At 38.2% G+C, this 18,899-nt stretch overlaps 1 protein-coding gene across 2 annotated transcripts in view; it reads right to left on the reverse strand.

Moving 5' to 3' along the window:
* The window catches only part of LOC140191461 (unconventional myosin-Id), a 591,692-nt gene that overhangs the window by 137,675 nt on the left and 435,118 nt on the right, over nt 1-18,899 (reverse strand). For both annotated transcript variants that reach the window (XM_072248895.1, XM_072248894.1), the window contains one exon: nt 15,009-15,163. In XM_072248895.1, coding sequence (XP_072104996.1) covers nt 15,009-15,163 — 155 coding nt within the window. The remainder of the gene's footprint in view (nt 1-15,008; nt 15,164-18,899) is intronic.

An 18,899-nucleotide genomic window follows, 5' to 3' on the forward strand; every position in this document is an offset into this window, starting at 1 on the left:
GAAGATCATACCATTAACAGTGCGGTAGGCCACTCACTGAGTAAATTAATTCTCGTTTTGAATCTGGACTTACAAGCTAAATCCAAATCAAAGACAGTGATGAAAAAATTATATTGTTATTTGTACTTAATTTTCCACCCACCCCTTTAGATGAAGGTTTTTTCAAATTAAATCATAACTAGACGTCCTCCTACCTGTTGTGCATATCTATGACTCCACAAGGTTGTCTTTGAGTAACCCAGTATTAAGCCAGGGAAAAAGATAGATGGAGATTACAAGGGTTGACAGAACACTTTTTAAAGGTTTTGAGAAGTGTTTTGTGGTTTGCAGTAATTACTTAGGAGGCTGTTCCAGAAATTAATGACATCACAGTTGAAAGCATATTCATTGAGAGGGAAATATACAGGTTCCAGAATAAGGACATCAATGACAGGTGAGCAATATTGTGGAAATGAAAATACTCAGCTACTATGATCAATTGTTCCTGAGAGTACAAGGCTTAGTTCACCGCCAAACAGAATGCTAAGCTTTCAACAGAACTGAGACAGCTTGAGCAAGTAGTGGAAAGAGATTAAAGATGATTTGTTGAACTGATGGAAGTTATAATTCAACTGTGACAGAATTTCTTGCTCTCACAGCACAGAGACAGCCATGGGGTCAGGCTGGGCATGTTAAACATATATAATGGAATTTCACTCTGTGCTTGTGGTTGAGGAAGGGAATGCATTCATAAGAAAGAATATAAAGGGCTCCAAAGGTACTGTGGACTGGATGGTAACAATACCAATATCAGGGATGGACTGGTTCTATTGGAGTGGTAAACTTGTAATTATATATGGTCATTACTGAGAAAGACAAAAATCAAATTGAAAGAAATTCAGGAAGAAATTACTGAATAGATTTGCATGCAGTTGGATAGTACATTTAATAGCAACACACACAAAATGCTGGATTCTGCTTTGGGTGCCATACAGTAATGATACTCATTGGTCCGGTCAAAAGGGAACTAATCAACATGAAGTAATAGAATACCATTGCAGGTGTAGAATATTGTTAATGCAGAATGATGTGGAGAAATGGATCCTTTTTATGTGTGAAATTGTGCGTCAGTAGTCAGCAAAGTTGGCTTTGAATTGAAACAGGAAGTGACTCTCAGGGAACAACTGGAGGAATAGAATGATGCACAAGGGGGTACAAGTGTAAAATTCTAACCATGATGCTATGAAAGAAAAAAATACATTGGCATTGAAGGATGCAGCTGACTGCAAAATTTGACCTGAGGGAGGTATGAGAAAAATGGTCCGGCAAATAATAAGAAAAACTTGGCTAAAAGATGGAAAGAAATGCTATTTGATAGGAATTTTAAATGAGTAGGAAATACTAGACGGGAAGAAAATAAAAAGAGGAAAATACCATACAAAAAGGTGGTAACAGCATGAAAAAGTGCAGAAAATAGAATTATGTAAAGAATAGGTCCACAAGATTTGTCTTCTGAAAAAACAAGGAGAGGAACATGGGTAAAATAGTAATCCCAAAAATTAGTAATGTTTCAATCAAATGGAATGCAATCATAATGGTGGTGAGGAATGAACTATTATTTGCAAATGTACACTTTTTGAAAGGGTCGTGCGCTTCATTAAAATGTAAATCAGTTTTTCAGCCAACATTTTGAGTTGAATTTATCTGGTATAGACACAGGATACACAGCAGCAAAATGAAGCTGGTAGTCACCATCTCCAGAAACTAAGTGCATTTTCCAGAATTATCAAAGGCCAGGTACAGTATGCATGTTTCTTCAAAATCTCGAAGGAAGTATCGGCCTCCTTCCTGCTTTCTGAAAGTATCTGGATATGTACTTAAATGGGAAAAAGCAGATACTCATGGAAAAATTGACTAAAACGATCACTGTTTGAGAGAAACAGATTGGGACAAATGGACTAAAGGGCCTCCTATGTATTAATGACTCTATGAGCATTTGGTAGGATGGTAAACTGTGGTGCCTAAGGAAAGATATCTGCAAGTATAATTTTCAACACCCATTCTAGTCTAGTAGACAATCGGAAACTACCTTTAAACCATCTGTAAAAGGGATTTAAATCTTATATAAATGCTAGTACCTTTCCATGAATTACTTGCAAGCTTTTTGCAAATATTCAGTTCCCTGTGCGGAGTGCAGAAAAATCCATTTCATTAACACTGTATCAAGAGACAAATATTATTTCTGAGTCTGTTGTAGCAATCTAGTCAGACACTCATAGTGGGGTCATGAATATATGCAGGCTTAAGTAAAATTATTTATATTTTTTCTCCCCCAACATGTATTCAGGAGTTGGGCATTTGCCCATTTTCCACCAACTTTGCTCCAGAACCATCTGTCATGATAGACAGGACAGGTACCTGGAATGATTGGATCTTCTGATTTTCTTTGCTCTATTTGTGTGGAGATGCTTGACATTCACATTTCCATGCAGAGTGTCAGTATAGCCATACACTGTCAGTTGTCATACACAGTCTGGTATTACAGACCATCAGTCTGCTAGGGCATCATAATGACCATATATTGTTCTGGGACATGAACTGAATATATGAGTCCAACAGAATTCTTGATGATTAAGCTTCAACAAGAAGTAACATTACTGTAGTACACAGTTGATATCATTTCTCACCTTTGTGAACAACTTATTCAATATATTGTTTTTACTGTATTGATAAACCAGATTGTACACAAAACACTTATATAAAAAAGGGGAAGAAAGAATGGACAAGAAAAGATGAAAACATACTTATGTTAAATTAGCATTTTCAAACTATCATTCCCAGTTCAAAGTTCACAAGATAATTCAAAGGGATCTCTGAAATCATGTTTGTCCATCAACTATCAGATTTTGTTCATAGAGTTATCTGCATTTATTGACTGACAGCACTTCTTTTCCCTGATTGTTTTTTTTAAATTTGACCTTTTGCTATGATAGCAGTTTTCCTTTGTGTATCTGATATTATCTCTCACAAGGCAGAACACCATCAATAATTCCTTGTGATTTCTTGTTAGGCATTAATACTTAAGGGGATCCTCAGCTGTTGGTTAACAGCTTCTGGGAATGCCCATCCTCCAAACTCACACAAAGAAAAGTTTGAAAACATCCATATTAATGATTCATGAATACAGCTATTGGGTTAATTGTTGGTGAATATGTTTCAAGATGCTTAAAAAGAGCTATAAACAGTTTTATGCTGCAGGAAGACTCTCTCAGTCAGGCACGTAAAAGAGGTACATTGAAGCAGCCTCCCGAAAGGAAAGGAAGATTAGATGGCAAGTCCAGCAACGAATCAAGAAAATAACTAAAGAAATTAAATTATACTTACACCATGATCTTCACAGCATTTATGAAAGTATTTGATAACTGATTATGTACATAAATGACTGCACTTCAAAAGTAATGATATGAGATAATTTTACAGTGTTAGTATATAGACCTGATATATAAAGCAAGTTGTTATTATACAGTAGGGAATATGGCAACCAATTTACCCTATGTTATATATGTCAAATTACAATTAAAATAACAAATAATGCATTTTAGTGATATTGGTTGAAGACAGGAGGTGTGACTGGCTGCCTGGTATGGGAACTGTACTTCCCTCAATTGCAAGACTCTGCAGAGAGTGGTACAGACAGCCCAGCGCATCTATAGATGTGAACTTCCCACTATTCAGGACATTTACAAAGACAGGTGTGTAAAAAGGGCCCGAAGGATTATTGGGGACCCCAGTTACCCCAACCACAAACTGTTCCAGCTGCTACCATCTGGGAAATCTGCTGCATAGGATCCAGAGTAACAATTATTTCATTCTCTTTTACACTTGTTTACTGGAAATGACATTAAACAATCTTGAATCTTGAAAGCCCTTGTGTCTAAAAATCCTTCTGCTCTCCTTCTCCTTTAAACCTCCTTCTTCCTCATTTTATGGCCCAAAGTTAATTTTTTTAAAAACTGTGTGAAGAGGTTTTGAAACTTCTACTATGTTAAAAATGTTATGCAAATAGTTCTTGCTGTTGTAGTTGAGAGGAGGTTATAGGTAATGCAAAACCAACTTTCACCTTCTCCAGTTACAAAGAAAAGTGCTTTGGGAATATCAACCAGTGATGGAGAAGTGAACAGCTGTGATTTGGTACCAACAGTCCTTTGAGAGAACAGGCGGGGGGGGGTGGATTATATACCCAATGTTAACACAAAGTCATGGAAGATATGATGGAGATTATCTGTCAGATAAAGAAACCACCAGATAGAGGAGACAAAAAGAAATCAAGTTATCAATGCAGACCAAGGGTGAGAGTTAATTTCCAGAAAATATCAGTCCAAGGTTATCTTGATAATGAATAAGACACCAGTGAGAAAGAGAACATTGCAAATGCCTGGCTGCTGACCTAAAAGAGTAAACATCGCTATGCTGGTGATGGTTTTCATTCTAATGGCATTATAATTTTCAAAATCATAAACATTCGACATGATGATATTTTCACAGAGTATATTTACAATTACAGTAATTTACAGTCAGTTAAATATTGCACAGATTGTGTCTAAACCATCATGAACTGGCAATATCAAAATTAGAACTGGTTGATTAAATGACCTTCCAGACCTCCATTCTAATCTGCTTTTTTTTCAGTTTAAATGACTATTTTCACTAATCCTTAATTTTACAGAGTTAAACAAACTAAATGGGTAAAAGTTAGAATCTTTTGAATATTTTTAAAACAAATCTATAGCAAGTGACAATCTTTAAAGTACGTCTTATGAATACACAAGACAAACTTATTACACATATGAAGATGAAAGAAACCAGCATATTTCAAGAGAAAAATAAAAATTAATATGATATTGGATGTGGAATTTATGATTATGATAAGTAAATTACATAAATCATAGTTGGCTGTTCCTAGTTGTTTTGATAATAAGACCATAAGGCATAGGAGAAGAATTAGGCCATTCAGCCCATTGAGTCTGCTCCACCATTCCATCATGACAGATCCCGGATCCCACTCAACCCCATACACCTGCCTTCTCGCCATATACTGTGATTCACTGACCGATCAGTAAACTATCAACTTCCGCCTTAAATATACCCATGGACTTGGCCTCCACCGCAGTCTGTGGCAGAGCATTCCACAGATTCACTACTCTCTGGCTAAAAAAAAAATCCTCTGTACCTCTGTTCTAAAGGGTTGCCCCTCAATTTGAGGCTGTGCCCTCTTATTCTGGGTACTCCCACTGGAGGAAACATCCTCTCCACATCCACCCTATCTAGTCCTTTCAACATTCAATGAGATCCCCATGCATTCTTTTAAATTCCAGTAAGTACAGGGCTAAAGCTGCCAAATGCTCCTCATATGTTAACCCCTTCATTCCCAGAATCATCCTTGTGAACTACCTCTGGACTGTCTCCAATGACAGCACATCCTTTCTGAGACCTGGGGCACAAAACTATTAATAATACTCCAAGTGTTGCCTGACTAACGTCTTATAAAGGCTCAACATTATCTCTTTGCTTTTATATTCTATTCCCCTTGAAATAAATGCCAACATTGCATTTACCTTCTTTACCACAGACTCAACATGTAAATTAACTTTCTGAGAGTTTTGCACAAGGACTCATAAATCACCTCTGATGTTTGAATTTTCTCTCCATTTAGATAATAGTCTGCACTACTGTTCCTTTTACCAAAATGCATTATCATACATTTCCCAACACTGTGTTCCACCTGCCACTTTTTTGCCCATTTTTCCAATATGTCTAAGTCCTGCTGCAATCGCATTGCTTCCTCACCACTACCTACCCTTCCAGCTATCTTGGTATAATCTGCAAACGCTGCCGCAAAACCATCAGTTCCATTAACAAATCATTGACAAACAATGTGAAAAGCAGTGGTCCCAATATTGACCCCTGAGGAACACCACTAGTCACTGGCAGCCAACCAGAAAAGGCCCCTTTATTCCCACTTGCTGCCTCCTGCCTGTCAGCCATTCCGCTATCCATGCCAGTATCCTTCCTGTAACGCCATAGGATTTTATCTTGTTAAGCAGCCTCATGTGTGGCACCAAGTAAATGACATCTACTGCCTCTCCTTTGTCCATCCTGCTTGTTAATTCCTCGAAGATCTCTAACAGATTTGTCAGGTAAGATTTCCCTTCACAGAAATCATGCTGACTTTGACTTATATTATCATTAGTCTCCAAATACCTTGAAACCTCATTCTTAATAATAGACTCCAACATTTTCACAACCACTGAGGTTAGGCGAACCGGCCTATAATTTTCTTTCTTTTGCTTTCCTCCCTTCTTAAAGAATGGAGTGACATTTTCAATCTTCCAGTCCTCTGAGATAATGAAAGTCCTTCAAATTGTTGACGCCTTTAGAACAAAATTGTTAAGATATAATCCTCAAAAATACATTGGGATACATTGGGAGATAAAGTTTTTAAACAATAAATTTTCAGAAGGAGAGTTGGAAATTAATTTGTGGTACCTACATCGATGAATGATTCAAAATGAAAATGGGAATGATGAGGCAGTGGAAGCATTGCCAAATGGTTAAGAGCTTGTGAGGATTGGGGTGAAGGTTGCTTAGCATGCTGAGTCAAATTCACGCAGATGTTCTGGATTTTAACTAAAAAGTCAGTTAAAAGCCTGCAGATCTGCTTTAATTTGCAAGTTTCCCCTGACTAATCTGGATATCCCTATGTGGTTATCTGGGTAACTGACAATCCTGGAACACCTGGTGGACTCCTCATGAGTCTGTTCATATGTTAAAGTTTATTTAAGTCCGAGAGTGAGGAACAACCCACTGTTTGGCTGACTGAAGTGCCGGGATGGGCCGGTGTTCAGCTCGCTGCTCTGCAAGGTTTACTCATCTCTGCACTGAACTGAGATGAGGCCTACAACTAATGGGCTCAAGGATCAACTGCAGAGATGACTGATGGGATCTAATGGGGCAGTGCAGACATCCTCACAATTTTGAGTATTTAGGCTGGCCAAGCTGCTTACTAGGCCTGACTCAGGTCAGACCTGGTATAACTCCAGCAGGTCCATTGAAGTCAATGGGAAGAAACAACTGTTCATGAATGATAAGTAAAAGTTAATTTTCATTTTCATTTGATTAGGCTATCTAGTCTGCCATCATTTTGGCTCAGTTCTTCTTTCTCTAATTATTTAGTCTGGTTGGCTCGGCATATCTCCCACCTCACTATTAACAAAACATTATATTATCAAAGAAGTATTATATTATCCTACATACTGCTTAACTGCTCTTTTGGCTTCACTATACAGAGATATTCACCATGTTCCACTCAAATTTCACCTACCTTCTCTGCTATTGAAAACTAGTTTGTTCTCCCTGTTTCTCATTTTGAAGGATCTTGGATCTGAAACGTGAAGTTTTTCTCTGTACACAGAGGTCTGGCCTGCAGTGTGATTCCAGCATTTTCTGCTTATACTTGGGGTTAAGACAAACCTTACTACATGGTAAAGGTTCAACAGATTGGAACAAAAAATTGAAACAAAGCAGTGCAATAGTTGTTAAAAACAAACAGCTAAGTTTATATTTACAGTTCAAAAATGTAATTCAAATATAGATTTTAGAACGAATATTGGCTTCTTATACTGTGACTAGGGCAAGATACCTAATCAACAATATATATTTGATCTATCTTAAGTACAGAACTGATAATTGATTGAAGTAATTTAAAACTGAGATCAAAATTACATCCTATAAAATCCATGGTGGTTTGTGAGTAGGAACAATAGTAGTATCAATCAGGCCGCTGATGAACGCCCTTGAACGTAAAATCCTATATCTACATGAAACGCTGTTGCAGGAAAGCAGCATCCATCATTATGAACCCCCACCACTCAGGACATGCTCTCTTCTCACTACTTCCATCAGGGAAGTGGTACAGGAGCCTCAGGACTCCCACACCAGGTTCGGAACAGTTACTACCCCTCAAACATCAGACCCTTACACTAAAGGGGAAAACTTCATTCAACTTTACCTGCCCATTATTGAAATGTTCCCACAATCAATGGACTCACTTTCAAGGTTTCTTTATTTCATGCTCTCGATATTTATGTTTATTTATTTATTTATTTATTATTATTTCTTCTTTTTGTATTTGCACAGTTTGTTGTCTTCTGCTCTCTGGTTGAACACCCAAGTTGGGTGGTTTTTCACTAATTCTGTTACAGTTGTTGTTCTATAGATTTACTTTGAGCTACATTTTGCAATGGGTTTCTTTCTCTGAATATACAATATGGCATCAAAAATGCCAAACACTTGACGGAAAAGTGCACTTACATTGGTCTGAAATTTCCTTCGTGTATGACCTTAAAGTACTCCCAATCCTATATCCAAGATCCCAAAGCCATGTTACACCAGAACGCACACAAAATGCGGGAGGATCTCAGCAGGTCAGGCAGGATCTATGGAAAAGACAGAACTAGAGAAAAAATGCTGAGGAGAAGATTTAAAAGGTGGGGGAGGGGAGAGAGATATACAAGGTGATAGGTGAAATCTGAAGGGGGAGGGATGAAGTAAAGAGCTGGGAAGTTGATTGGTGAAAGAAATACAGAGCTGGAGAAGGGGGAGTCTGATAGAAGACTACCCCCCCCCCCATCTTTTAAATGTACTCCTCAGCTTTTTCCCCAGTCCCGCCGAAGGGTGTCAGCCTGAAACGTCGACTGCACTCTTTTCCATAGATGTTGCAAGGCCTGCTGAGTTCCTCCAGCACTTTGTGTGTGTTGCTTGGATTTCCAGCATCTGCATATATTCTGTTGTGATTGGATTACACCAGAACATCCTGTCAAACTCACAGTAGTGTGCTCAGTCTTATAATAGCCACAAATAAGATTGAACAATAATAGGAAAGTACCCAGTTAAACCACTGATCTTGTTTTTACATGTGATTCGTTTCCCTATGATTCATGTACATCAAGCAAAACATATTTAGAGACCTGAAAATGGGGAAAATGTTAAATTTTTCACATGCTTTGTACTATTACTAATTTGACTCATTCTTACTGCAAGCTGATATAATCTCACTTTGTCTCCTGATGTTTAGAGACATTTGTAATATTCAAGTGCAACTTGGACTATTTTAATTGCTCTAATAAATTGGAGTATTCTTATAAACACTTAAGGGAGAATTCCCAAAATTCACAATCCCCTATTAGAAAACATTTCTCCTCATCCAGTGGTAAATGATTAAGCCTTATACTAAAGCTATGACACCTCCTAGTTCTTGACTCCTCAGCCAGGTTTAACATTCTCCAGTAATGCATCCATAGAATTTTATGTGTCACTGAGATCACCTCACATCCTTCTAAATTCAAAGAAAGTAAATACCTTTTCCTAGGGTAATTCCTGTTCTCTCCAATCCAAAAAATTAATCAGAGGAGCTATAGAAGAATACACTGTGAAACAAGCTCTTTGGACTAATGAGCCCATGTCAAACATCAAGACAATCTTGTATTAATCCTATTTTATTCTCTCTACATTCCCATCAATGTTTCGAGATTGCACAACTCACTTGCACACCAGGGGAATTTACGGTGGCCAATTGACCTACTGACTTGCATGAATTTGGATGTGTGCAGAAAGTGGAGCACCTGGGAGAAAACCTTGAGGTCATAAGGAGGACATGCTGAGGTCAGAATCAAACTGGGGTTGTGGAGCTGCACCACTCTAGCATGAAGCTTTGTTGCATTCCTTCTCAACGAATAAATCCCTCAGTGAGGAGACTGAAACTTTCCATGTTACTCTTGGTCTGGTATCATGGAGGTCATATATAATTGTAATGTCATTCTGATACTTCGTACTAGCATAGTGTCTTGTCTTCCCTTGTACTTACTGCACATATATTAAAATATTGAAATTCATGTCCAATGACATCCAGGTCCTTTGTATAACAATATTTTCCTGTCTTTCACAACTTAAAAAAGCTTTACTTCTCTATTTTCCTTACTCCAGTGGCAGTTTTACATTTTTTCATATTACGTTTTAATGCATTTTGCTTAATCACTTGCTATTAATATTATTTTTACTGTGCATTATTTGTTTTTATAACATTTAGCAATTTTGTGTCTTGCACTGTAATTTCAGGGCATATGTCAGTGATAATAAACTGTATTCTGATTCCTTTGCAGTATCTCTGCTTATCACCAAAGTTATCTGTGGCAATGTTTAGGACAGTTGTTAAGATTGGCTATAGAAATTGGTATTGGCATTTGTTTTATTACTGTCACATGTACTGAGATACAGCAAAAAGCTTTTGTTTGCATGCCAGTAATAAACCTGATTCTGATCCCACTGCAGTATCTCTGCAAATTCTGGCAGTCCAAATGAGCCAGAAATAACGCAACCACATACAGTATACTATATACACTTTTGCCCTTCTTCTTCCCGTCAACAATGCAGTGAAACTCAGTTAAATAAACAAAAACACGACGAGATCAGCAGAAGCTGGAATTTCAAGCAACACACATGAAAGTTGCTGGTGAACGCAGCAGGCCAGGCAGCGTCTCTAGCAAGAGGGATAGTCGACGTTGCAGGCCGAGACCCTTCGTCAGGACTAACAACTAAACAAGTTCCTAGTGATGTAATATTAAATGCCAGTGACCAATATATCAAATGTAAAACAAATTTCCCATGGTTACAACTGTAACAAAAAGGCCAGGGAAAGGTATATCAAACACATCACATAATGTCAACAATATTGCCCTAGCACCTAACTGCACTATTTCCTGCAAGATGCACAAGAGTGGGGAAAACTCTGGAACAAAAAAAATTAGGGAAAGGTACCATTTCAATATCCAAGTACTTCCAGCAAATTATACTGCCAAGGATCTGTAGAAGCTCAGATCAAACCTGTTACTTCTTAAATGGACTAGCCTCTTCTTTAAGAATTTGAAGCAAAAAAAAAACGAGATGCTGGAAATCTGAAACAAAACTAGGGAATTCTGGAAGTGTTCAGTGAGACAGACAGTATCAGTGAGGAGACAGTCAATATTTTTTAAGAAGGGTTCCTCATTAGATTGCTCGTCTTATTTTTTTCCTGTGTTTCAAGTTGCCAAGGGGGTGGTGGCAAAAAAGAGGGACCTGTGTTGTGGTAGAAAGCAAAGATTAAGGTTACATTTACTTTCAGATGGAACAAAGTGAGAGATAAATTGAAACATTATTGAAACAAATGTACAGCTACATGTACAGAAATGAAGGGGCTTTCCGTAAGTTGTTCACTCAATATCAAGTCCTAAGGCATTTAGCATGTTGTGTTTTAAGATGTGATGCTACTTCCAGAGCTTCTGTTGGGCATCAATAAAACAAGTCAAACGTAAAGGGTAATGATGGAAGTGGGATAGTGAATTAAAGTGTCTATGTGTTGTATTCTAGCCCTTCAACATTAAAAGTCTATAACCTTATCCTGTCTTTGGAGCGAACCTTTATAACTAAGAATACTATGCAGTGAAACTCTTGTTCACTTAACATTACAAATGCATATAAACAATACCAATTGTAAATTTAGGGAGCATAAATGTGCAAATAAAAATATGAATGAAATTCCTGTGTTTCAATGACATGCCTAGAAACAAAAAAAAACGATTCTATGATAAAACTTGAGGGAAAGTGAACATCACTGCTTTGATAAACACACAGGGAAAATGTGCTCCAGGTGGCTGTTACAGCTGAATGCCTTCCACACTTACTATAATTATTATTTCCTCTTCAAGAAGGCAATGCCAGTGGACAATTGAGCTTCAGAACAATCAATATGAAGAAAAGTTGTACTTCCAAGTCAGGAATTGTGTTCAACTTAAAGGGGAACCTGCTGGTGTAACATTCTTATTTTCCTGTTATGCTTGTTTGTCTTGATGATAGAGGATGCAGAATTGAATTATCCTGGGCAAGAAACAGAAGTGTATTTTGTAGATGGATCATAATGCAACTATGATGCACTGCTGGCTGGAAGAAGAATGGGTGCCAGTCAGGTAGATTATTTTGAGCTTCTTGGGTGTTTTTGGAAGTACAGTCATCAAGGCAAGTTGAGAGTATTCTCTTCAATGGTTTGTGCCTTGCAGGGAGTAGAAGAGGTTTGATAGAGCAGATGGTGAATTGTGCCATAGGATACACTGCCGCTGACTTGCTCTTATAGCCACAATGTTTAAGTGGCTGGTCCAATTAACATTTTGGTCAATAATGAACATGGATAACTTGGCAATATCTTTGTAATGTAAGCTAAAGGCAGGTGACTGACCACTCTATTGAAGATGCTTGCCACTTCTCAGCCCAGATCTTCTGTTGTCCAGGCCTTGATGAATTCAGGAAAGGACTATTCATTTCCTTAGAAATTGTAAATGAAATTGAGTATTGTGTTATCATTAACAAACACTCCTATTTCTTATATTACAATGGAAAGAGAAGATCATTGATCAATGAAAGAGAAGCAGTTGAAAATAGCTGGATTTGAGACATGGGTATTAAGGAGCCTTACTGATACTGTCCTGAAATTTGGATAATCCTCCAGCAACAATTATAACCACCTTTCTTAATATGTGTAATGTGTAATTTTTCTCCCTTGACGCTCAATAATTTCAGTTTCACTGGGATTTTTGAGACCACACTCATTGAAGGTTACCTTCATGAAAAAGGCAGTCACTTTCACAAATCAGTTCTTTAGTCTCTTAAGACTTACTTTGTGATGTACCGTGGCGAGCATTCTGACAGACTACATCACTGTCTGGTATGGGGGTGGGGGTGGGGGAGGCTACTACACAGCACCAAAACAAGCTGCAGAGGGTTGTAAATCTAGTCAGCTCCATCTTGGGTACTAGCCTACAAAGTACCCAGGGCATCTTTAGGGAGCAGTATCTCAGAAGGCAGTGTCTATTATTAAGGACCTCCAGCACCCAGGGCATGCCCTTTCCTCACTGTTACCATCAGGTAGGAGGTACAGAAACCTGAAGGCACACACTCAGCGATTCAGGAACAGCTTCTTCCCTTCTGTCATCAGATTCCTAAATGGACATTGAACCCTTGGACACTACCTCACTTTTTTTTAATATACAGTTTTTCTGCTTTTTGCACTTTTTAAATCTATTCAATATACGTATACTGTAATTTACTTATTGTTTTTTCTCTCTTCTATATTATGTATTGCATTGACCTGCTGCTGCTAAGTTAACAAATTTCCTGTCACATGTTGGTGATAATATACCTAATTCTGAATTCTGATGAAGTCTGAATCAATGTGGTCCTAGCAAAACAGTATAACAGTAGACAAGGCAACACCCCTCAATTGTAACTGCTCAAAAGTTGTCATTCCTTCCACTGCAGACGGTTGCTTTCCTATGTCCAGAACTGGCACTAGACTATTCTCCAGGTCTCAATTTTCCAAAGACCATGACAGATGGCAAGTCTGCTGACATTAGGTCATCACAGGCACCACCTATGAAAGCACACAAAGTATCAGGCCAGCAATGAAGCACATCATTACAGAATTAGTAGATGCAGGTGGTTCAAACATAAGCATTAGTAGAATGATTTTATTTGCAACTATATGTGAGCTAATCTTCTCACCGTTTATGATGAATGACTGGATCTTCTCTGAACAACATGGTTAGCAATGACTGAGTTGGCATGTGTGAATGTCAATTCCTGCCACTTGGTATAATACAGCCTAAAGCACTCAAATGGATTTACAATATTTATTATATAATATAAACACACATTAGAGATAACCACATCTTACATTGTGTGATATTTACCTGCTATTCATTAGTCAGCATATGTAGTTGAAGTGATTTGTAATCTCTGGAGATTGTCCAACCAAGAGAATTATATCATCTTTTGACTCATCGTGTTTTAGGAATTTTCACAAAGTAAAAAAAATACTGGCACATGTTTAGTTCAAATACTGAACTTGTACTTTAAAATGTTTAGCTAAACAGGATGTGAGATCACGTGCCAAAAGATATCTAGCCAGGCATAATTGGCTAAGTTGTGCTTGATTCAGCCTGACACCCAGATTTGCCTAACTCCTGCTCTTTCTCTCTTCCCATATTAATCGAGTGTGGATGTGTGGGTCAAGTCAGTTTGAGAAGAAAATGCTCTACATTTCTCATGAAAAGGATGTGCAGTTTAGCCCATACATTTTTAAATGCAAGTTTCATAATATATTTTATTGTAGGAAAAGAATTAAATTAAAATGTGAACATGGGGTGAAGAAGGATGTTGCTAGACCTCTGTTCGAGAAAAATATGAAAGGTATTCAGGATACTATGGAGTGTGGAGGTGTAGAAGGATTGAGTGTTCATATTATTTTCTTAATTAGTACTTTGATACATATCTATACTTTGGTACGTATCTGTCATTGTGCCCAATTTACTTATACACAGCCAACAAGGTTTTATACTTCATTCTGTTCTCTGTCTCCTTAAAACCTACCTTTTTGACTACCCATGTAGATTTTCCTAGTGTAACTATCTTCACAAACTTTTTCTGAATCACAGCCTTGGCACACTTTACAAGTTAAAAATGTAGTATCAAAGCAGGTTTTGTTGCACAATGTAAATTTTGATTAAATTTTGATGCAATTGACTTACCTTCTTTGCAGATTGTGGAACTCCACAGTGCATCCTATTATACGGCGCAATAACATTAATACTTGAATTTTGATTTGCAAGCATAGCTATGAAAAGTATCCCAAAATACATTTACATAGTCATGTTTTTACTTAAACTGAACAAAATTTGGAAAAAAGTCAACAATATTTAGTGGACTTAGAAGCAAATACCACATGATTTTGTAGGTAAATGTAGTTTTCAGAATTCTATATATAAAAAAACACCTTACAACAGCTTGATGAAAAAGAGGAGAAGCATTAGTTCTTCCTATGATTCCTTGTACAGTGTAGTGTACACATTCCCATGTTAGAGTACCGAGATACTCGCAATTTCTCTAACCTTCTGAAGTGATTGGCCACAACGCCCACAAGCTCTCCAATGCGGTTCTCATTAGCTGGGTGCATTTTATGAAGGCACACAATGAGATCTTTGTTATCCTTTGTGTGGAACACAATGAGTTGATCTTTTCCTGTTGACACGCTCACTCCAGTAACCTAAAGACAGTGAAAAAAAATTATAATATGCATCTTGCATACTGCTTTCACCTTTCTGTCATAATCCAAATGTAGTGATCCATTGTATCAGAAATTGACAATTCATTACGTGAATTAAATCACACAAAACACTACTCCTAGACTTTGAAAGAGCTATCTATATCATGCAATTTCCTTGTCTCATAAATAAGAACATCATAAGACCATAAGATCATAAGATATGGAGCAGAAGTAGGCCATTCGGCCCATTGAATCTGCTCTGCATTCAATCATGGGCTGATCCAATTCTTCCAGTCATCCCCACTCCCCTGCCTTCTCCCCATACCCTTTGATGCCCTGACTAATCAAGAACCTATCTATCTCTGCCTTAAATGCACCCAAAGACTTGGCCTCCACAGCTGCTCATGGCAACAAATTCCACAGATTTACCACCCTCTGACTAAAGTAATTTCTCTGCATCTCTGTTCTAAATCGAAGTCCTTCAGTCCTGAAGTTGTGCCTGCTTGTCCTGGACTCCCCTACCATGGGAAATAATTTTGCCATATCTAATCTGTTCAGGCCTTTTAACATTTGGTGTGTTTCTATGAGATCCCCCATCATTCTCCTGAACTCCAGGGAATACAGCCCAAGAGCTGCCAGACGTTCCTCATACGGTAACCCTTTCATTCCTGTATTCATTTTTGTGAATCTTCTGTGAACCCTCTCCAATGTCAGTATATCCTTTCTAAATTAAGGAACCCAAAACTGCACACAATACTCCAAATGTGGTCTCACGAGTGTCTTATAGAGTCTCAACATCACAACCCTGCTCTTATATTCTATACCTCTAGAAATGAATGCTAACATTGCATTCACCTTCTTCACCACTGCCTCAACGTGGAGGTTAACCTTTAGAGTGTCCTGCACAAGGACTCCCAAGTCCCTTTGCATCTCTGCATTTTGAATTCTATCCCCATATAAATAATAGTCTGCCCATTTATTTCTTCCACCAAAGTGCATGACCGTACACTTTCCAACATTGTATTTCATTTGCCACTTCTTTGCCTATTCCCCTAAACTATCTAAGCCTCTCTGCAGGCTGTTTCCTCAACACTACGTGCTCCTCCACCTATCTTTGTATTATTGGCAAATTTAGCTACAAATCCATTAATCCCATAGTCCAAATCATTGACGTACATCGTAAAAAGCAGCGGTCCCAACACCAACCCCTGTGGAACTCCACTGGTAACCGGCAGCCAGCCAGAATAGGATCCCTTTATTCCCACTCTCTGTTTTCTGCCGATCAGCCAATGCTCCACACATGCTAGTAACTCCCCTGTAATTCCATGGGATCTTAGCTTGCTAAGCAGCCTCATGTGCAGCACCTTGTCAAAGGCCATTGAAAATCCAAGTACACCACATCTACTGCATCTCCTTTATCTACCCTGCTTGTAATTTCCTCAAAGAATTGCAGTAGGTTTGTCACACAGGATTTTCCTTTGAGGAAACCATGATGGCTTTGGTCTATCTTGTCATGTGCCTCCAGGTACTCCGTAATCTCATCCCTAACAATCAATTCCAACAACTTCCCAACCACTGATGTCAGGCTAACAGATCTATAGTTTCCTTTCTGCTGCCTCTCACCCTTCTTAAATAGCGGAGTAACATTTGTAATTTTCTAGTCGTCTAGTATAATACCAGAATCTATCATTGTTAATGCTTCCACATTCTCCAGCTACTTCCTTCAGAACCCAAGGGTGCATTCCATCATGTCCAGGAGATTTATCCACCCTCAGACCATTAAGCTTCCTGAGCACCTTCTCAGTCGTAATTTTCACTGCACATACTTCACTTCCTCAACACTCTAGAATGTCTGGTATACTGCAGATGTCTTCCACTGTGAAGACTGATGCAAAATACGCTTCAGTTCCTCTGCCATCTCTGCGTCTCTCATTACAATATCTCCAGCATCATTTTCTATTGGTCCTATATCTACCCTCAACTCTCCTTTACCCTTTATATACTTAAAAATACTTCAATAATAATCAAAATTATTACTTTTTTCTCTTTGAAAATTTGAAGACCATTACACAGCACTGCCATCATACTTTATTCCTATGCTTTAATGATACATGCTGGGATCGTAATTGCAGGGCAATTATTGTATGGTTCAAGCTTCACCTAGGGCAGAATTGGTGAACCTATGGCATGTGTGCCTAAGATGCCAAGTGCAAAACCTTTGTTGGCGCACAGCATGTAGTGCAGTCCCTTGATTCTTTAAACCCCACCCATAAAAGAAGATACCTAATGATTATCTTTACCACCAAATGAAGCAGAAAATGATATTTTACAACTCAAGAACAGTGAGATGTTTTCACAGAATATGTCTCACGTCAACTTAGCGCTAGTTGCGCAGTTGCAAGAACATGTGACGTTGGATGATACATTTTGAAATCCTCACAGACCTGGTGTACACATCAGCATTTGGATATCAACGGTTGGGCCCGTTGGCATTGACTTCTCTTGGCTTATATTTTTTCTGGAACCTTCCAAGCAACACATGATTTGGGAGTTTCCGACCTAGGATCCACCAAGGGCTAAAGGCAAGGCCCCATGGCATAAAAAGGTTGGGAACCCCTGAATTAGAAGAATATAATACTATAGTCATGCGCTATATCAGATACTGTGTAGACAACGTCACGAGCAATAAAAATACCATGCCACCAACTCCATCGTCAAATTTGTAGATGACTCCATTGTGGTTGGATTAATTACCAATAACAACAAAATAGCGCACAGAGAAAAGGTGCAGAAATTGTCTGAATGGAGCAATAGCCATAACCTTTCACTCCACATAAAAAAAAAGAAAGAAATTATTATTAATTTCAGGAAATCAAGAAGGTATGAACAAGCTCCACTACCCATAAATGGTGAAGCAGTGGAAAGGATCTCCAGCTTTAAGTTCTTGGGTGTGAACATCACAGAGAAGCTCCCTTGGACCACCAACACCCCCTTGGTAGAAGGGAATGCTCAGCAGTGGCTATACTTTCTTAGGAGTTTAAAGAGAGCAAATCTGCTCCAAAATCTGCTGATAACCCTTTATTGAAGTGTAATTGAGAACATTCTGACCTACTGCATGATGGTATGGTGCACTAGCTGCAACAAGATCGACTAAAGTGCACTTCAACGAGTGATCAGAGTATCACTGGGACACAACTACCAGATATGGAAACCATCTACAACTCACGATGTCTACGACAGGCTTGTAACATCATGATGGACTCATCCCACCCCAGTGAACACCTGTTCAATCTCTGACCATCCAGCAGGAGATACAGAAACATCTCTGCACAGGCATCCAGACTGAAAAACAGTTTTTTCCCCAGGGCTGTCGTGCAACTGTACAATGACACATTTTATGGTTGCTTGTTATTAATTCAGTTGTAACTTAGGTATCATTCTAAATAACTCAAGACATTATTTTAAATGTACTCATTGTGCTTTTAGTAATTGAATTGTCAGTATGCTGCTTTGCACTGAATGGAGTAGCACTGCAATCTCATTGTGCTCAACAATGACAATAAAGTTCTTCGTTAACTCTGTCATTTGTGAGTGAACACTGGATATTCAGTGATAATAACAGTAAATACTGTACATAGTTTAGCACCTCCATGAATATTTATTGTTTTGCAATAAGCATACTTTATTTATATGAGTAAAACTGACCGTTCCTACACACTTGGCTACACCTATCATC

The sequence above is a fragment of the Mobula birostris genome, chromosome X, assembly GCF_030028105.1.
Source record: "Mobula birostris isolate sMobBir1 chromosome X, sMobBir1.hap1, whole genome shotgun sequence".
In the NCBI taxonomy this organism is placed as follows: Eukaryota; Metazoa; Chordata; class Chondrichthyes; order Myliobatiformes; family Myliobatidae; genus Mobula; species Mobula birostris.